This window comes from Stegastes partitus, unplaced genomic scaffold (assembly GCF_000690725.1).
Source record: "Stegastes partitus isolate 25-593 unplaced genomic scaffold, Stegastes_partitus-1.0.2 Scaffold2387, whole genome shotgun sequence".
In the NCBI taxonomy this organism is placed as follows: Eukaryota; Metazoa; Chordata; class Actinopteri; family Pomacentridae; genus Stegastes; species Stegastes partitus.
In genome coordinates this window covers 46940-68235 of record NW_007580118.1, presented here as the reverse complement: position 1 = coordinate 68235, position 21296 = coordinate 46940, and the positions used below count along the sequence as shown (strand labels likewise).

General features: G+C 39.6%; 2 protein-coding genes across 2 annotated transcripts in view; both read left to right on the top strand.

Moving 5' to 3' along the window:
- Nucleotides 1-29: 29 nt before the first annotated feature.
- On the top strand, nucleotides 30-3454 carry LOC103374889 (LIM domain-binding protein 1-like). The gene is made up of 3 exons (XM_008305042.1): nucleotides 30-173; nucleotides 269-417; nucleotides 1276-3454. Exons 1-3 carry the CDS (start codon nucleotides 71-73, stop codon nucleotides 1504-1506), a joined length of 483 nt encoding a protein of 160 aa, XP_008303264.1. The 5' UTR covers nucleotides 30-70; the 3' UTR covers nucleotides 1507-3454.
- Nucleotides 3455-9998: 6544 nt separating this feature from the next.
- The window catches only part of armh3 (armadillo like helical domain containing 3), a 26842-nt gene continuing 15544 nt past the window's right edge, over nucleotides 9999-21296 (top strand). The window contains exons 1-16 of the mRNA XM_008305041.1: nucleotides 9999-10081; nucleotides 11377-11486; nucleotides 11580-11636; nucleotides 12223-12369; nucleotides 13714-13821; nucleotides 13943-14035; nucleotides 14130-14204; nucleotides 14308-14394; nucleotides 14907-14963; nucleotides 15086-15129; nucleotides 15681-15741; nucleotides 15837-15883; nucleotides 17569-17644; nucleotides 18322-18415; nucleotides 20970-21071; nucleotides 21222-21280. Of these exons, the coding sequence (XP_008303263.1) occupies nucleotides 11385-11486; nucleotides 11580-11636; nucleotides 12223-12369; nucleotides 13714-13821; nucleotides 13943-14035; nucleotides 14130-14204; nucleotides 14308-14394; nucleotides 14907-14963; nucleotides 15086-15129; nucleotides 15681-15741; nucleotides 15837-15883; nucleotides 17569-17644; nucleotides 18322-18415; nucleotides 20970-21071; nucleotides 21222-21280 (1209 nt within the window). The 5' untranslated portion in view covers nucleotides 9999-10081; nucleotides 11377-11384. The remainder of the gene's footprint in view (nucleotides 10082-11376; nucleotides 11487-11579; nucleotides 11637-12222; nucleotides 12370-13713; nucleotides 13822-13942; nucleotides 14036-14129; nucleotides 14205-14307; nucleotides 14395-14906; nucleotides 14964-15085; nucleotides 15130-15680; nucleotides 15742-15836; nucleotides 15884-17568; nucleotides 17645-18321; nucleotides 18416-20969; nucleotides 21072-21221; nucleotides 21281-21296) is intronic.

Genomic DNA, 21296 nt, shown 5'->3' with positions numbered 1-21296 from the left:
AATTGAATTGAATTGAATGCCTGTTGCCTCTGCCTGTTTCCTCCTGCAGCTCTGTGTGATTCTGGAGCCCATGCAGGAGCTGATGTCCAGACACAAGACATACAGCCTCAGCCCCAGAGACTGCCTCAAAACCTGCCTCTTCCAGAAATGGCAGAGGATGGTGGCACCACCAGGTAAGTGAGCAACTGTCACAAATATAGACACACACAACCACATAAGCGCACCATAACCCTGTGCATAACTCACTCTCTTTATCTGTTCTCTGCAGCTGAGCCGTCGAGACAGGCCCCCAACAAGCGGCGGAAGCGTAAGATGTCAGGTGGCAGCACCATCAGTGGAGGAGGAGGAACTAATAATAACAACAACAACAAAAAGAAGAGCCCTGGAAGTGGCTTCCCTCTGTCCAGCCAAGTTCCAGTGAGTATATCAGGGCCATCTAGTGTCAGTTCACTGCTACTACACCTTCAACAGACAGCAGGCTCAAAGATATATTGCTAACGGTTTAGAGTTGCGCTTGGACTTAAAAACAATTAGCAGACTACAGTTTCTGAGTGAGTATACAATGCATTTTTCCCCAATTTGGACCTTTCAAGTTAGTGTGAGGATTCATATTTAAAAACAAAAAAAGATCTGATGTACTTGTTTTTCCTGAAACGGGCAAAGATATGTGACAAGGCCATCATCTGTCTTTTTTGTAGCCTACAGCTCACTAGGCTACATTCATTTTCTATCAGTTAGTTTCTTCATTTCATGAACACTTCTAACCTACGACTGCATTTTTTGGAAAGAAGGTTAAAGAACAGAAAGTTACTTTGTTTAAAGCCCTGACTGCTGCATTAAATGACTAAAGAAAGTTCACACCACAATAACAAACAAAACAGGACACACTGAAAATAATGTTAAAGCCAAAAATTTAAGTTGATCACTAAAATTGTGCAGTTTTAATTGCAATTGTGTGACCAGTTTTTAAAAGTCAGTAATTGAAGATTACTTAACTGTAGTCAAGGCAGGACTAAAGATTTAAGGATAAATACATTTGTATCTTGAACAGTTGGTTGATCAGTTTTCTTGCAAAAACTACATTGAAAAAGACATAGGTGCCTTTTAAACAAAAAAAATGTGACAGATTTATTTAAGATGCCAAATAAGGGAAGGGTTGAAGAAATGTTCACCAGCATTGAATGCATTGCTTTGTTTAAAAAAAACAACAACTCATAAATCTGGGCTATGGAGGCATTCTGGTGTAATGGTTGCTGCTGTTCTGTGACTCTGCAGGACGTGATGGTGGTGGGAGAGCCCACACTGATGGGAGGGGAGTTCGGCGACGAGGATGAGCGTTTGATCACACGGCTGGAGAACACGCAGTTCGACGCAGCTAACGGCATAGACGACGAAGACAGCTTCAACAACTCTCCGGCGCTGGGCTCCAACTCGCCCTGGAACAACAAGGCTCCCTCCAGCCAGGAGAGCAAGAGCGATAACCCCACCTCACAGGCATCACAGTAGAGCCCAGAGCCCCGCAACCTCAACACAAACCCCTCTCTGTCGCTCCTCAGCCCCCACCCCACCCCAGTAGCCATGACTGCAACAGTCCATCATCTGCTCTCCAAACCAAACACCACTGTAGTGCTCAGATTCACACACAGGTAGCCTGAGGGAGCTCGGTCTGTCCTTCTGGGACTGTTTCACTGAGCCAGAGGAAGGTTTTTGTTTTTTTTTTCTTTTATTACTGCTGTGACTTCCCAACATTTAGGCACTGTGTCCCACTACTGTCTCCCTCTTTTCTCATTTCATACACAAAACGTCCCATCTGCGCTTGCTAATTTTCTGTTTAGCCATCAGCTGGATAGATGTGGCTGAGCAGGAGTGGAGATTCAACCCAAGTGGGAGAACTGTGCACACTAAACTATCCACACTGAAGTTCACACGAAGAAACGGGTGGGGTGTAGGGAACAGTGGCAGCGGGGCTTCAAGATGGTGGTGAGTTGCTTAGGGACGACTCATCCACCCGTCCTCTAAATGTGGCTCTTGATTCTGGTCCCCTCAGCCAAAAACACAAGTCGCCCGTGATGTTTGTTAATAGAGTATATGTGTGTGCGTGCGAGTGTGTGAGGAGAGAAAAGAGGCAGCGTGAGCTCAATTGTGACTTTGCAGAAGCAGACGGACCAGAATTTAGAATCAGTCCGCAAAAAAAAAAACAAAAAAAACATTGAAATTAACATACTAGTAGGAGAGCTGAAATGTGGCACTAGGGACACATCACACACACACAAATAAACATAATGATTGAAGGATTTTGAGTCCCCTAGTGCCCGAGCCATCTCTGAGTAGACTGACTGCAGTCTTTCAAACAGAGAGCATTTACAACACACACATGCACATACACACAGTTTCACATTTTAAGAGTTTTTATACAGTATATATTTCCCTAGAATGTTTTTTAATTTGTATTAAACGCCTTCATTTCAATTGTTACTTTTTTATTTTCTACCAATACTGAAAAGCTACAGACCAAGGAGCAACACAGGACTTTTATCCCTCCCCCCTCTAAAATATATTGTTTTTATCTTTTATGTTTATAAAAGAGAAATAATTTAGTGTGGATGTTTTTATTTTGTCTTTCTGTTCCTTTTTTGGAGATTTGAATTTTTGTGTATTTGTGCTTGTATATTTAAGGTAGTAGCAAAGTTCTGTCTGACTGTAATAAAATGTATTCTTACTTAGATTTACCTAAAGCCATCCCGATCTAATGTAAAGAAACAAAAATAGGAAAAAGGAGAAAAAACACTCATGAACCTGTCCCCTCTACCTTGCCATCTGCTCTCTTTCCTCCTTCCTCTTTTTTAAAACTTGTGTAAATTAAATTACAAATACCCCCGGGGGTACAATGGCACCATGGAGAGATGATTTTACTGTTTTAGTTTATGGTTTTTAATTTATTTTGGAGGTTTCACTCGTGTATTTCATCCATACAGAAGGTGAATTTAACATTCATCACAAGTTTGTGTGTTTCAGCTTCACATTTAGTTACCCAGTAACTTTTTCATGTGTCATCACTGGCTAAAAACAGATCTTTTTTTTTTTTTTTTTTTTAAGACAAATAGGTTTCTTTCCAAATTGTCATTATTTTGTATGGTCTCATTGATAACTGTCAGTCATACACACACCTTCTTAAACCAGCTTAACATTAAGTTCAGTTTGTGTATTTGGTAGCAGTGCTGACTCTGTAAAGTCTAATAAAAACAGCTGAGTCTCTGTTATTGTTTTGTACATTTCCATTTTGTTTGTTTCTGTTGATTCCAGCAGCAGTTATGATTGAGTTTGAATGGTGACTTGTACCTTCTCCAAACCCTGTAGAAAAATCATTGTTTGATATATATTTTTTGATTTGGTTAGTTTCTGCCCTTGATAATTAATGTATGGTACCAATAAAATGATACATTTTCACTTTAAAGGACTCTGTGTAGTTGGTCATTTTGTGAATATTACAGCTCACTTGAAGAATGACGTTTCTTGGTTTTGGTTACTTCGAACATTTGAACTGTGAAATGTAATTTTCTGACACATTACTGCTGGCAGCAACGGGAGATTTCATTACTGGAGTAAGCTGGAGAATGAGGCACTGTTTGGGTTGGGTGTGGAGGGAAGGAATAGATCTCTCTGGAGATCTAAAAATGTAACTGTTTTCAACTCCCTCACGTAGAGAAAGTGTCAGTACCCTTCACCTTAAAACCCCCCTCTGGTGAACAACAGGTTTTTGAGTTTAATGTGTCCATATGGTGTTTTTTTTACTTACTGTGAAATTATCTTGAGCAAAATGAACAGTCAAGGGCAAGACCTGCAGTGTACTGATGTCAAAAACACTGATTCAGACTTCTAGGATTTCACATGTAACAGATCCAAGGAACCAGATCATCTTGCAGGGCGGGACTGTGTGTCATTGTTTTTCTTCACAAATGGTTTCCAGTCCAAAATGTGCGGCTGAATTTCTCCAATATTACAACTTGCCACTGTGTAGAGTGGAGTAGTTTTAGAATGTTGTAGCAAAATCGCAGGTGAGCTGGTGTGCTCAAGTTGCAGCAAGTGGTGGAGAGCAGGGCAGGGACTTCATAGATCTACACATTCTGGAAAAGGCAACAGTGTAGAGTTACATCCAAGCCATTTTAATGTAGGAAGGGTTTTTTTTCATGAAAAAGAATCTTCTATATATACACAGAGATGAATATTAAGGGGTTTAATCTATGTCCAAACAAAGACTTTAAATAGTATTTGTGCATGCACGTATCTTCTTTTCACTTTTTAGAAGTAATTACGCACATATAATTATTTAAAAAGATGCCCTGTTTAATGTTACACAGACAGATTGAAAAAGTAAAATTCTGTAAGCTGCTGGCAGGAGTCAGTGTCCAAAACCACTGTGTCCTGAATGGATCTGAATGTGCAGAATCAGTGGAGCTCTTCTTCATAAACTTGTGAATATTTACATACAAACAATGTACAGATTCACTCACAGGAACTGATCTCCTCTCACTGCTGAATGATTAACAGCACACCACCCTTCATCTTCTTTTCCCTTTGAAACGACCTCCTCATCCTTCTGCAGTGCGGCTGCTGTAACCTGTCAGTGTGACGCTGAACTGTCAGACAGGCCTCCAGCTGTGCTGCTGGTGTCCAGGTGCTCCTCAAATCTTGTCTGAAACCTGTTCAGATCCTGTCCAACTGTGTGACTACTTGCGTTCACCTGTCAACCCAGGTTTACATCAGCCCTTGAACTCAGCCAGAATGAAGCTGACAGTGAGGACAGAGGACCAGCAGGCCTCTGAACCCAAACCACAAACATTCTCTTTGTGTTCTGCTAGTCTTCTTTTTCTTTTTTTTATCAGATTATGATAAACTTTCTGATGTAATGGCATAAAAGTATCACATTTGTTCAGCCTACTACCTCTATTACACAATCTTAATCATCTGAAATTGTCCAGATATGTTTAGTAGATAGGAGGGAGGAACTTGAAATCCTGAATTCAAGGGGAAGAAAAATTAAGCCAATTATATTTAGTTAGTATGATCTGAATTTGGTTTTAAACCAACTAATGCAGAAATGTGAGTTTACATTGCACACATTATCAATTTGATATAATTACCAACACTATTATGTCACAGCAACCCATCAAAAATAATTTCTGTGTCTAAATCAGTAAATGAAAATTTTACTTTAATTGAATTAAGTGATAGGAATTGGTTCCTTTAATCACTTTTTGGAGAACCAGTTTGATCCACGGCCCCTCTACATGCTCAAGTGTCCTTGGGCAAGACACTGAACACTGAAAGCTGATGGGAGGCAAGCATTCTGCAGGGTTGCATGTCCATCCATCCATCCACCATCTATTCACTGCTTAATCCTCACTAGGGTTGCGGGGGGCCTGGACCCTATCCCAGCTGACTTAGGGCGAAGGCAGGGTTCACCCTGGACAGGTCACCAGTCTATCACAGGGCCACACTTAGATACAGACAACCAAGCACACTCACATTCACACTTACGGACAATTTATAATCACCAATTAACCTCAACATGCTTTTGGACTGTGTGGGAGGAAGCCGGAGAACCCAAGCTGCACGGGGAGAACATGCAAACTCCACGCAGAAAGATCCCAGTGCCCTCACCGTGACGCAAACCAGCGACCTTCTTTCTGCGAGGCAACAGTGCTACCAACTACATGTGTGAATTAGAAACATTGTAAAACACTTTGTGTAGTGCTAAGGCACAAAAGCATGGTAGGGGTGCAGAACAGTTAGCATTTACAGTCAGTGATTTTTTTTTTCTGCAGCAACCAGAAGTTGCAAGAGCAAACTGACATGATGACAAAGTATTAATTAATAGTGTTTGTGAGCCTTCTCCATCTGTCTATACTAACTACCTTTCGTTTCTCAAACTTACAGCAGTCAGAGTATTTTAGATATGCTTGTGCACCAATTCTATTTAGAGGAGTTGGGTGAGGATCAGACGCTGTGACTCTGAGGTGCCTCCCTTGTCTTCCACACCAGCCTCCTTCACACAAACATCCCACCTGCCAACTCACTTTCTTATCTGGTATTTATTCCACTCACAGTTTCACCTGCAGAGCTATAAGGTCTCTCAGCTAAGCTTCCACCAGCTGAGACCTCAAGGGTCTGTGAGGGTTGAAGTGGATCTCAGCTTGAGAAAAACATGTGAGACCTAGAAACAGAAAGAACTAAGGGATATGTTGTCCCTCGGCTCCATGTTCAACAGACAGCATTGCACTGAATCGTTGTTAACATCTGTCTGTCCAGTGGCTGCAGATGTAAATCAGACACATAGCTGACTCTGGACTAAAGCTTATGTCATGCATGATCCCTGCTAAAAAGAAACTAATAGTAAACTAAACTGAGCAGAGCTAAACCAGCATAAAATCCAGTGGAAAGGTGTCTTTCAAAGGTCACTCTGTCTGCTGATGTATTACATTGTAGAAAGACAGAACTATCTGGCTGTTAAAACGCTGACTATAGCATCATATGTTTTCTTTTTTCTTTTTCAGCAAAATATAACATTAGTTTAAAGCTGTCATAAGCAGGCACACAAAAGTTTAAAAAAGATGGTTATTGTGTAACTGTGGGTTCTTTCTGTGTGTCAGGTAACATTCGCTCCCTCTCCTCAACTGCTATTCTTCTCTACTTTCTCATTATGTTCCGATTTCCTTCCTCTCTCCTGCCTCATCTCCCTCTTTGTCTAATGACACGGTAAAAGCAGAGCTTGTCTCATTTATTCTGGAAATCAAGGTGCTCCGTGCAGTCTTTACCAGATATATTGCTCCCTTGATGGCAAAAGTTAATTTACCAAGAAACTCATGAGGTCAAAACATGGAAACTTCAACTGTTGCTTTGAAGTAGAGCATTTTCTAAGTGCAGAGCAACGACTCTGACAAAAAAAATTAAAATAAAATGGCTCAGCGCTTTTTCTAATTCACAAATGTAGACAAAATTAATCCTAAATCTATAGCAGTTAAATGGCAGTTCATACATTTTTTTTTTTGTATGTCTTGTCTAAATTCCTAAATGTGGTTGCTCAGGATGCAGTTGCATAAATATGGCATAAAACGGCTCCTGAAAAAGCCATTAAAGCACTGTAATTAGTGAGAAAAAAAGAAAATCAGAGATGAAATTAAGCTCTGACATTTCAATGTACTGACACAGGAATAAGGTAATTTATTGGCACATACATAAGGAGGTAAATATCTCAGCCATCTCCTACCTCCAATATGGCCAAGTGCTTCAAATCCGTTACGAGTGGCCAAAGATCACAGAGATAAAAGACCAGGATCCTTCAGTTCATCCTCATCCTCCATGTATGCAGCTCCTCCATAAATCTGGGCACGTTTTGTAAACCCACTTCTACCCTGCTGATTTTTGGAGCTAATCAGCCAGTCTTTAGTCACCAGTGTCCATGGGAGTACAACTTTCTGATGGTTAGAGTGACACACAGTGGGAATACACATTCTACAATAAAGCAAGAAATCTACTCGATGTCTCCTCTGAGTGTCTATCTGCTTCACATTAAGTTACAAAATCCTATTTTCAGCACAGTATCATGTGTTACTATGGATTTTTTTTGTGGCACTGGTAACTGTTAAATTTTAAATGACTAACATATGCATGGCCTTGCATGGCAGTCTTTCTTCCTTTTTTATTGTCTTAGAATTGTTTAAATTAGTATCACAGACATATAGGCACCAGTTTATGACTTGTCCTGAGTCCATGTTTGCTCTTCATTCAACAACTACTTACCCTGCAGTCTGATCCTGATTTTAAAACTTATTATATTTTATATAATAATAATGTTTCGGGCAGCAAGGTGGCACAGTTGGTAGCACTGTTGCCTCGCAGCAAGAAGGTTGGCGGTTCGCGTCCCAGTGGGGGTACCGGGATCCTGCTGCATGGAGTTTGCAAGTTGTCCCCATGTAGCGTGGGTTCTCTCCGGGTTCTGCGGCTTCCTCCCACAAGTCCAAAAACATGTTGAGGTTAATTGGTGATTCTAAATTGTTTGTAGGTGTGAATGTGAGTGTGCTTGGTTGTCTGTCTCTCAGTGTAGCTCTGTGAGAGACTGGCGACCTGTCCAGGGTGTCCCCTGCCTTCGCCCTGCTGGGATAGACTCCAGCCCTCCTAGTGACTATTAAGTGGTGTATACAGTCTTGGCCAAAAGTTATGAGAATGACACAAATATTACATTTTCACAGGGTCTGCTGCTTCAAGGTTTTTAGGTGTTCTTGTCAGATGTTTCTATGGTAGACTGAAATATAATTACAAGCATTTCAGAAGTATTAATGGCTTTTACTGGCAATTACACTGTGTTCATGCAACAAGTCAATATTTGCATTGTTGACCCTTCTTTTTCAAGACCTCTGCAATTCTCCCTGGCATGCTGTCAATCAATTTCTGGATCATATCCTGACTGATGGCATTCTTTTTTTGCATAATCAATGCTTGGAGTTTGTCAGAATTTGTGAGTTTTTGTTTGTCCACCCACCTCTTGAGGATTGACCACAAGTTCTCAATGGGATTAAGATCTCGGGAGTTTCCTGGCCATGGACCCAAAATCTTTATGTTTTGTTCCCCGAGCCATTTAGTTAGTAAGGGGCTCCATCGTGCAGGAAAAGGCATCGTTCACCAAAGTGATCTTGGATGGTTTGGAGAAGTTGCTCTCAGAGGATGTTCTGGTACCATTCTTTATGTATGGCTGTGTTTTTAGGCAAAATTGTGGGTGAGCCCACTCCCTTGACTGAGAAGCAACCCCACACATGAATGGTCTCAGGATTCTTTACTGTTGACATGACACTGGACTAATGGTAACGCTCACTTTGTCTTCTCCGAACAAGCTTTTTTCCAGAAGCCCCAAACAATCAGAAAGGGGATTCATCAGAGAAAATGACTTTACTTCAGTCCTCAGCAGTCCAATCCCTGTATCTTTTGCAGAATATCAGTCTGTCCGTGATGGTTTTTTTTTTTTGGAGAGAAGTGGCTTCTTTGCTGCCCGCCTTGACAAAAGGCCTTCCTCCAAAAGTCTTCACCTCACTGTGCATGCAGATGCATGCACACTTGCCCGCTGCCTTTCCTGAGCGAGCTTTACACTGGTGGTGGCCTGATCCCACAGCTGAAACAGCTGGTGTTGCTGGACTTTCTTGAGCGCCCTGGAGCTTTTTTTTTTTTTTTTTTTTTTACCACGATTGAACTTTTCTCCTTCAAGTTCTTGATAATGTGATAGATGGTTGACTGAGGCGCAGTCTTACTAGCCGCAATACCCTTCCTTGTTAAGCCCTTTTTGTGCAACGTAATGATGACCGCACGTGTTTCCTTGCAGGTAACCTTGGTTAACAGAAGGGGAACAATGATGTCAAGCACCATCCTCCTTTTAAAGCATCCAGTCTGTTATTCTAACTCAGTCAGCATTACAGATTGATCTCCAGCCTTGTCCTCATCAACACCCACACCGTGTTAATGGGAGAATCACTGAAATGGTGTTAGCTGGTCCTTTTGTGGCAGGGCTGAAATGCAGTGGAAATGTCTTTTTTGGGATTAAGTTCATTTTCAAGGCAAAGAGGGACTTTGCAATTAATTGCAGTTGATCTGATCACTCCTCATAACATTCTAGAGTATATGCAAGTTGCCATTATAAAAACTGAAGCAGTAGACTTTGTGAAAATTAATATTTGTGTCATTCTCAAAACTTTTGGCCACGACTGTACATAATGGATGGATGGATGAATTGTACAGTAATATACAGTAATATACAGTTTCCAACCATAAAATCAGCTTAAAGTGGTCATTTTGCATGCCAGAGGAAAATTAGTCATTTAGATTAGTACTAATCGGTAACAGTCGATGACCTAATCATAGAGAAGAGTAGATCGTGTCAGCCCTATCAGTGAGCACCGTGGAGTAAAACATGTTGGAACCCGTCGGGCGCTGAGACCCTGCGGAGCTTCGGCGGCTCCCAGTATGCTAACAGACACTGTTGTCACCACAAGGATTCATGAACCGCACTGACTTAGATTTTAACACTTTAATTGAGGTAAGGACACACAAAATAAACCCGCTCAAACAGTACAACACTGTACTATTACCAACAATCGCACACAGACATTAGCTAGGAGGCTAACGCTCAACCAGGGCCAACGCCAACATCCTTGTTTGACAGGCACTTGCTAGGCAGCATTAGCTTTAGCTGCGAATAACATTTTTGATTATTTCAGTCGATAAATGTTTAGCGACCTGACTGCGAATAAACTAAGGGATCTTCGAGTGTCTACTGGGCATCAGTACTTGTTAGTTAATATGACCGTGTCGCTGTTTGTCGTTTACTAGTCTAACCCAGTTAGGTAGCGATGGGTGAGGTAGCTAATGTTAGCTAACTAGCATATAAAACCATCCCAGTTCACACACAGATTAGATTAACTCTCACGACAGTCCAGTAATATAAACCAGTGTCAGTTGATCATCTGTAAGCTAACCTAGTACCTTTGCTAATATGCTCACGTATTACTCAGTTCATTCAAACATTCATTTACTTGTAATAGCTCACTCTGCTAACCTATCCTGAAACCTTGCTGCTTTGTAAATTACAACAATTTCTTTTAAAATATTTCACTTGACAAGTTGAGCACGACGTTGTTAATGTTAGTCATGTTGTTTTATGCACTACTGAGAAATGCAAGTTAGTAAAATAGTCATTAATACGAGCAGGTTTTGTCACCTGGCCGCATACTTTGGTAATGCAGTAAAGGGAGTTTTTTTTTCTTTGTAAAAAAAAAAAAACCAGAACAAAACAAACAAACAAACAAAACAAAAAACTGGCATGACAGGTGTGTAGCTGTTGTTGATGGCAGTAGACTTTAGCCTAAAATATTAGCTAGAGAGACTGTAAAGGCCAATCAGTTGATGTATTCAGTGTAAGCAAACTTCGTGTTTACAGTCATTTTTCTCCAAAAGGCTCTGCTCTTATGGAAGAGAAAATAAAAGAACTTTCCAACAAAATTCATTAAAGATAATATGTACATAATAAAATCATATAGAACAATTTAAAACATGTTTTACAACCATAAAGGTTAACATTATAGTTTATTTAGTCACATAAACCATTCTGGAGCAGTGAACAATTGAGTTGCGTACCACAACTGAAATGAGTCCCTGGAGAAATACTGAATTTTTTGTGTAGTGACATGTTTACAGAGTTCAGCCCAGCTCTTCTTGATTTTGTTCTTTTCTTTGGATTTGATTAAACAATACAGAACATTATCAGCCCGTTGAAAAGAAATCCTTTATTCCTCTTGTATACACATTTCTCACTCGCTGTGTCTTTCTCCCCAGACTTAGTCATGTCTCAGGTTGAGAAGAAGGCAGGACTGTTGAGGAGGACGTCATCCTCTAAAAAGCCCTTGAAGGAGAAGGTGGTTCTGATGTATGATGAGATTTTTGCAGTGAGTATTGCACTTAAAGAATGTCAGTGGTGCAAGTTTAGACTAATAAACTTATGTTCAAGTGTTAACAGTGTTGTTTCTCCTTTGTTGTAGAAAGAAGACCCGGCCAAAAACAACCCTCGCTTTTGGGATGAGCTGTTTCTCATGAAGGTACAATATAGAGAGAAATACTTGAGTAGAAATGTGCTCTGCATAACAGGAAATCTGTCATGGTACCGTGGGTGTTGCAGAAACTGCAGCAATGGTAGCAGGGAATGCAAATTGAGACATATAGAAAATATTTGTGTTGACAAGAAAGCATGCCAGCAAATTGAATAGCTATAAACCAGAGAAATATGGTATTTATTAGTAGTTTAACTTTTTTTTTTTTTTTTTGTGGCTGTATTGTCACACAGAATACAGAGAAAAAGAGGAAGTACTGATATGCCTAAATCTGATATAGTCCAAACACAACACAGATTATTCCATCCATCAAACTCTAAAAATTGTCATGTGGTATAATTTGCATTGATTGTGCAGCTGCTCTGCTTTACAGCATTTCTATTTGGTTACGCTGCTGCCTTTTTAACAGCAGGGCATTGTGAGATAGTTAAGTGAATACTTAATGACTTTTGTCTTACAATCATATTCTAGTCCTATGTATATTGATCACCTACTTTATGCAACTTAAAATGATCTTTACCTGCCTTTCTATCTTTGTGCTTTTCCCGCTTCCATCCCTCGTCTTTTGTTTCAGGTGAACCTAGAGTACTTGGAGTCGAAGTTAGAGAGTGTAGATGGGGAGGAGGTCCAGCGTATCCAAGACAACATCAACTCTCTGTTCCATCACTGCGTTCAGGCTCTGGGGGAGGAGCACCAGATCAAAGTGGTCAATGCATTGCAGGTAAGTACAGCTGGGGAGGATTCCCTGGATGTTTAGCTGCATGTTACATTGTGCATGTGATCATCACACATGCACAGTATAACTAAGGTGATATTATTTATATGTTGACTGCTGCCCCGACACTTCACTGCCGAGACTCTTTTTTATAATAGCTTTTAAATTTTATGGGTTTTTTTTCTGGTTTCCTGGCCTTTATTAAACCTAAGGAGAGAACAGCAGAGGTATGTTTTTTTTTTGTTTTTTTTTTACAAAGCAGTACTGGAGAAAGTCTCTTTTTTTCTTGTGTAATTTTCTATCACTTACCCAAAGCCAGTATCTTTCTCACTTATCTGCTGTACAGATTACCCAGGATTTGCTTTAAACTTGGTAGAATGGCCTTCTCACATTTACCACTGCGGTCCTAGACTAACCTTCAGAGACACACTAAAGTGCAATGATTTTGTCTCCCCGAGAGAGTTTAAATCTCTGATCAAAAAATGTCTAGCTGAAGAGTGTAACTGGTATTCCTAAGCAGGATTTCTTTTAGTGTATTTTAATCCCTTGTTTGTTGTAATGTACTTTACTTTTGTCTTTTGTCAATTGTTTTCACGCCTGCTTTTATAGTCCCTTGTAACTCTATAGTGGTGCGTCCTCTTGGCCAGGTCTCCTGAAAAAAGAGATTTTAATCGTATGGAACTTCCTGTTCAAATCAAGTTTAAGTAGAAGTAAATAAATCACATCCAAAGCATCTTTAGAGGGCACCCCTATAGCTCACCAAGTTGAGCGAGCGACCCATGAACAGGGGCTATAGTTCTCTGACGCAGCGGTCGGAGGTTCGACTCCCGCTGATAGCCCTTTGCTGCAGGTCTCTCCCCATTCTTCTCCCCCTTTCCTGTCTATCTCTACTGCTCTAAAATAAAAATGACCAAAATCCCCTAAAATATATATTAAAAACAAAAAAAAAGCGTCTTAAAAATGTTGATTATTATCTTAGCTTCATTGTGTCTTTCCCCCCTCTAATTTAAATGTGACAAAAGAATGTGATAAGAGTGTGGTAAAGAATATGAAAGCCACAAGAAGAAAAAATAGCTGTTGTGATGTGCAAAGGAAAATGTGATGTACAAAGGAAAATGTGGAGACAAGACTGTGCCTGTTGATATGCATAAAAGTGAAAGGAAGACAGTGTATTATGATGACAGTATTGAAGATAAGCTGAATTACATAACAAGGAAAGACAAAACAGCTTTGCGCTTTTATGCTGCAAGAGTGAAAATAAAATTTTTATATTACCATGACCACCATTACTACCATGGAAACGTTTCTTGTTATGTGGCAACCTCTGTGCTCTCCTACCTTTTTATCCAGACTCTCTGCGCACTTTTCCGAGGGGTTCACCAGAAGAACAAGTCAGCATCCGGCTTTGACATCATCAACATGCTCATGGGGTTTGACAAGGCCGAGCAAAGGATGAAGGTGTGTGGGACTCGAAAGGAGAAGAATTGAGTGAGATAGATTTTCAACATGGCAGCAAAGAGAGAATCTGGTTTCTTTTTTAATTCATTGAAATAGGTTGTTGTCTTTGTGTCTGTTCCAGGATCTGATGGAGAGATTGGACAGCCTTCTGTGTGGAGACAGCTCAGAGAGTCTTAAGAGCCTTTGCCTCAAACTGTTGCTGTGTTTGGTTACGGTGAGAGAAAACATGCGAACCACATGAATGAGAATGTTTTACATTTTATAAAATCAAGCTCAATGTCACATATGTGAAAAAAATGTATTTGCAGGTGACAGACAATATTAGCCAGAACACGATACTGGAATATGTGATGATAAATAGCATCTTTGAAGCCATTCTGCAGGTAAGTGTTTAGCCTAGACGATGTAACTCTGGGATTTTTTAATGTAATTTTTTAATCTGTCTCTCCTCCCAGTTTAGTAATCCCTGCTCTCCCTCTCTTTTAGATTCTGTCAGATGTATCCAGCAGAGGGCAGCATGGGTACGATGCTGTGGTTCTTCTGGCCCTCCTGGTCAACTACAGAAAATATGAGGTGTGTATTACACTATGAATATGCTGACTAATGACTGTGCTTGTTTTTCTTGTTTGAAGTCTTTTGGGTAGCAGGGAAGCAAAAATATAATCTGGTGTAAAGCCTGCTTGAGGATCACTGAATAGATACTGTGCTTCCAAAAGTAATCCTCAGCTCTTTTTTTCTCTTCCGTTTATTTTGTCTGCCATGACTCAGACACGATACATGATAGATAGATACATGTGCCGTTGTAATGTCTCAACAGTAGAGGATGCAATAGAAGCAGTTTGTTATACAGTGCCGTGCAATACTGGTGCGTTGTCTGTAGAAAATCACTGAGTATTCAGACGAGGGGGGTTAGGGGGCTATTCGGAGATCATAATTTATATCCCGATTCCAGCACAGCGAACGAATAGTCGACTATTTGGGTCCAGCCCGACTGGATATCCTGTGATGTAGTGAGAGACTTGTTCTTTAAGGGCTAATGACGTATTAATTTGTGTTTTCCTGTCTCACTGATTTTCTGTTTTCAGTCTGTAAATCCATACATTGTGAAGCTCTCCATTGTGGATGATGAGCCAACATTAGATGTAAGTATGTTGTCACTTGCTGTAGCTGTAGAATAATTAGTAGCAAATCTCATGCAGGCAGTCTTCACATCAGACCGATTATCACAGGTTTTATTGAAACACTGGATGTTCTTCTCTCCCAGGGAATGGGTGTGGTTGTCCACCAAGCTCTGACAGAATATAACAGGTGAGATCTTTGAATTTCCATGTGTCAAAGAAAAGTGTTTCTCATGATGCAGTGCTTGGTGTGTTGGGGCCGCTGGCATCATCAGTTTAGTTTGATGTCTCCCACAAATGTTCTATTTCTATTCTCTTGAAGGAACAAAAACAGGCCTTTTCTACTTTTAGTTATTTATATCTGACAGTTTTTCTTCGGCGGTCTGTAATGTTTTTTGGATGAGGCAAGGTTTGAAAATTAAAATGCTGTTCGTGAAGGAGGTCTTGTCCATCTACGTGCATAGACAGACACAAGAAAGTGATTGATGACGGCTCCATACACTTCATTGTTTTTGTGTACAAACTGAACGCCTCATAGATAATAAATTGCAGGGCGAGAGAGGAGGTGTTAGGTAAACGTGTGTTAGGTTACAAGTGCTGTATTTTACTGAAAACATGTCTGCTTTTGCTGTTTGTGTGGCTTGCTTTTCCTAAATGTACTTGTCATTCTCTCCACTTTCTCATTTGTTCCTGCTTTCTGCCCATTTTAGTTTTATCTCTGGTTGTTCTTATGTCTTTCAGACAATACAAAGACAAAGAGGAGGAGAACCAGGGTGGATTCTTCTCCACCCTCACTAGTATGGTAGGGTCATGTACTTATTTCATATTTTTTACATTAGAAATGATTTTGTGATGTTTTTAATATCCTTTGCTGATAAAATCTTCTCCTGTTCACAGGTGGGCAGCATGTTTATAGCAGATGTTGATGAGAAGCTCTCTGTACAGTAAGTACAAAGTCAGTTCAGCTTACTGTTCCCTTTTAAGTTTAACTGGACATGTTTGCTACAGTACTATAACCAAACAGTATGAGATTATGGAGTATAGCTCAAAAATATATTTTTTACAGCACATTTCATCTAGTATTAAACATCTTTGGATTCATCTGTCAGAACTTCATTTAATCAGTAAAACATGATTTTCCTTGTAAAATTTCAGACATCCTGCATTGTTTTAGCATTTAGATACAGTAAATTCAAGAAGTATTCAGACACCTTAATTTTTTGCACCCTTATTATGTTGGAGATTTCATTTTGAATGACTGAAATCTGCGATTTTGCCCCTTGATCTACTCTCAGTATCCCATAATGCTGAAGTAGGGTTTAGATCTGGGCTTTGGCTGGAGCACTCAACTCTTTGCAGAGCTGTCTTGGCTCTATGTTTTTGGGTCATTGCCATCCTGAAGGGTGAACCTTCATCCCTCTCACAGGCTACTCTGAAGCAGGCTTTCTTTAACAACTTCTCAGTAATTGGCTGTATTCCTCTTTCCCTAAATTCTGACCAGTTTTGCGGTTCTTTTTGAGAAGTACATTTTAGCATTATGCTATCAACACAACATGTCACTGTTGGGATTCTGTCAGCCACATGATGCACAGTGCTTGGTGTTTGCTGGACATAATGGTAGGATTCCTGCACAAAGAATTAGGTTTTTGTCTCATAAGATAAGACAGTCTTATTCTTTATACTATCAGAGGCCTTTAATGCTGTTAAGGAAACTCCAAGCAATATACTTTACATAGAATGGCTTCAGTCTAGCGGCTCTACTATAAAAGTTGGATTGATGAAGTGCTGCTGAGGTGGCAGGTTCTTCTGTTTTTTCAGAGGACCTCTGAAGCTCTGTTGGAGTGACTGCTGGGTTCTCAGTCTTCTCCCGGACCAACACTCGTTATGCTTGGTTTCTCACTTTAATTATTCAAAAGTGAAATGTCCCGTCAAACAATGTCCAGTTAATTGACATGTAAAAACTTTCTAATAACTTTCTGTTTCAGGGATATTACATGCCGATTGATGGGGAGAGATATCGCAGTGGACATTATAATTCTTGTTCTTTTTCTTATTTTTGCAAAACAGATTTAAGAGACTACTTTCTTTAACACACATTCAAACTTGATTTCCTGAAGTCATGATGTCATCATTTGTCGTGGCAACATTTCCACTCATTGGCTCTGAGGCAGCAACATAAACACTACAAGTTCTTGAGAGTTACAGCTTAGACTCACACACTAAAGTCTCCCTTAACGTTCACACAGAAGAACTGATTGCTGCTGCCTTTGTCCTTTTCTTTTAATTTTAAATAAATGACTGAAAAAATTGATGATGACAATATAAATAAAATGCAATCAATTATTTGTATCTGTCAGCAGTGCTTACTGTTGTTTTACATTGTTAAGATTAACTCATTTATTAACATAAAAAATAAATTGATGTAAAGAAATTTTATGCATTACTTTGTACACACATTGTGTGGTAGTTAATGACACAGAAAATTAAAAAGGTGACCTGCTGACACACAGAGCTAGTGGTAATAAACTTAAAGCCTAAAGGCTCCTCAGTCCAGCATTATGTGGAGATGTGGAAATTTTACTTCCTAAACCGATGTACTTGCTTTTACTGTCTTCTCTGTCATTTCAAGGACAAATGAGGCGATTCTGCTGGCACTGTACGAGGCTGTGCACCTTAACCGCAACTTCATCACTGTATTAGCACAGGTAAGAAACACAACTTTATTTTATGGACGTATGTGTAAATGTTTTCAATGTTTTTGAAAAGTTTGCTGGAGGTATTTCTTCCTTACCACTTCTGTAATTTTTTGTTCGTAGAACATTTTATAATCTTATATCTTTTGCTCATCGCGGTATCTGTAACATGATTTATCATCTAATGATGATGGACAAAACTAGAAGGCAGTGGTAAAAAGACTCTTTTCTGATTGTTAAATACACTATTTTACCTCTACATGTTACACATAAATGCTGCTTTTGGTATTTTTTTACTTTGAAAAATCTGTAGTGGTAAAATCCAGTTAGTTTTTAGCTTTTCTTTTAATCCCTATCAGGACATTTATGCTCTGTGTGTCAAACACGACAAACTCACAAGTAAGGATGGGTCCAGTGAAGTTATGATAGCAACTCATAAAACTTCTCGTATTTACATTACTATTTATTTCCAGATCTCAAGATAAATTAGCAGCAAATGTTGATGCGTCATTTTGTTAATTTGTTAATTTTTGCACTTCCAAAAGTAATCTTTCTTCACTGAAAGGCAGCCTGTTTCTTTCTGTTTCCATTTTTATCTCCTTCCTAAGCTGCGTTGTTACATTGTTTTTTTGGTGCAGGACAGTTATTCACCATTAATGACTCTTAATGTCTTTCTCCTCATTCAACAGAGCCACCCAGAGATCGACATCGCGACCACACCCACCACCCCTACTCCAACCACACCTACAACACCACTTGGCACGACACCGCCCTCCCTCGACAGTAAGCCATGCACTTTTTCATGTTTTATTAAGTTAAAGAGAGAAAATAGTGTGCTTGACATTATTCAGTGGACTGTGAGGGGAAGTCTAACCACTCACTGCTTAGATGTCAGTGTTGGGAACAAAATTTAATGCTGCCAGAAGCTAGAAAACACTGATCGAATTTAAAAAAAAAACAAACAAACAAAAAAACACACAAGCAAACAAGCATGATGGGACCCGTGAAGTAATATTTTGTGGAACAACCCTTTGAGGCAATCACTGCAATTAAATGTTTTCTGTAACTCTCAATCAGACTTCTGCTCCTGTTGACAGGTATTTTGGTCCACTGCTCATCAGCAAAGTGCTCTAATTTGTCTGGGACAGTTTTTTTTTTTTTTTAATGTTCTTTTCAATCACAATTCAAAAGCAATATACTATTTCACTAAATTATAATTTAGCAATTTTTTATTTATTTTTATTTTTTTCAATTTCTAGTTATTTGAGTGACTTGTGAATTTTGCCTTTTTTTTTAATGGATGGGTATGAATAAATTTGAGGACAGTTGTATATTGACTTTATTTTTTTTTTGTCTTTTTTTAATAAAAAAGGTCCAGTGTGTAGGATTTATAAAAATATAATATTGATAGTTATGTTTATAGTCACTTGTACAGATCGTTGTGTTTTGTTAGCTTATGATGAGTCCTCCTCCAAGGAAATCACAAATGTTGCACCTTGTTTAGCCCCGAACAGACAAACCAAACTCCGGCTCTATAAAGGGCCTTCATGTGTGTTTTTTTTGTGTGTGTGTGTGTGTGTGAAGTAGCTTTAGAAAGGGAGAGGTGAGGGAAAGGAATTAAGTTATGCAACCTCACTAATAGATGTCACTAAACTCTATACACTAGTTCTTAAGGTACCGTCTAGTGTTGCTTCAGAAAATGCATCTTATAGCCTCAAACATGGGATTCAATATTCTCACCTCTAATTACACCAGAGTTCACAGGGAAGGAGAGCTTTAACTTGCTAGTTTTTTGTGTTTACATTTATTTTACACAATTGCCTCAATTTCAAACAGATTTGTACTGGAAATCATACTGGAAATATTGATTTACTCAAAGCACCTGAAGGGACTGAAAATGGAGCAAAGCTTTTCAGTCTCCACATCTCCACCTCTTTGCTTCCATGTAATCTTAACAGTTTTATGCACTTTTAAAAACTTTCCCTCTGAACTTGGCAACTCCCATGCAGAGGCACAAATGCGCCAGTTGTGATTTCAAATTTGCACTAGCTTTTTAAAATTTGTTTCATAAAATTGAATTATTCATATACAGCAAAGAGCTCTTCTCATGTGAGTTTACTACATCTAAATAATCAGATTATTAGACCACCCCAAACGCTTACAAATCTCTCTTTAGAAGTGAGTGCATGGCTGTCACTTCAGATTTTATGGAAGCTGCATGTTGCTGCTAGCTTGTCCAAGGCAGGCCATTTTGCATGCACACACGCTGTAACTTAAAAGGTGCATGTTTCTATCTCTGGTTACCTTTCCCTTCCTTTGCTTCAAACCCAAGAGCCATTTTCTATATAAAATATTTACCTCCAGCTTCAAATTCAGATGAATGTTTCACATGCAGCATGCATGATGCTATGTCAGGAAGTGCTGTACTTAGGCCAGAAACACTTTCCAGATACGTGTGCTTGCAATCACATGTCAGGAAGATAGATTTCTTTTTAGAATATAGCCCCTTGTGTATACTTCTTACTGGCGAACTCTTATTTTCCATTGGGCTTGCTGTGATCCGAGGAAGAAAGATACCAATGGGGGTTTTGTGGGAAGGAGATAGAAATGACCTGCTCATTATTTATCCATGAAACAAGCCGAATCAGAGTGAATTCAGAGAGCAGAGATTTTTAAATGGGTGAAGATGCTTGTCTAGACAACACAGCGATATACAGTAGCTACAGTAATGGGACGAAGACATCCCATTGTGTTATTGCCTGAATGAGCACTTGTTCCACCCAAACAAGGACAGAACTTGTTATTCCTGCTTTTTAACCGCAGGCCTTTGGCTCAGGGTTTTGGGAAATCATTATCTCAAAATATCTCACTAACTACTGGATGACTAATTGTGACTCTGTTCTGTCTTGTTTGTCTGTAATAATCACAAAAATATCAGTTTTATCATCTTAACCAGCGGTCCCCAACCACCGGGCCTCGTCTTCCCGTCACTTCCGTTTGTGCTCGTTTCCCGCACTTGACTGTCAGTTTTCATGCCCGGCCGTTAAACGAAGCCGTCGGCCAAAAACAAACGTCTCATGAGAGCTGCTTTGGAAAGTGGGAGAGATTCGATACCGAGACAGAAGAAAAAGTAAACACATATGTAGCAATAAAAAGATTTTGTTTATTTATTAAACTTTTTAATAGAAAAAAACAATTATTTTTTGTTATGTGACCGGTCTGTAGAAAAAATTTCTTACCTAAAACGGCTCTGTGGTGCAAAAAAGGTTGAAGACCGCTGATCTTAACCACAATAATTATGTTTATATAAAGTGTTGCTTGTACATTTGCTGTGTAGTGATGAACAACCCAGAACTGCCCCTGGATCCCAACCTGCAGACCAGCAACCTTCTCATCACCTTCCTCAAGTACGCCTCCATTGTTATACAGGATACTAAAGGTAAACACAAAGTCTCATGTCCTCTCCTTCGTCTTTGTCACTCTGCTTCCTGCTATTCTTCATTCTGTTCCAGACACCATGCTATCACATTTTATAACACTCCTTTTGCAGTCTCTTTTTTTACCGGTTCAGTCATTTGTGTGTTTACAGATGAGCACCGACTCAACAGTGCCAGACTGTGCCTGATCATTCTCACCTGCATAGCCGAGGTAGGAGCCACTACAG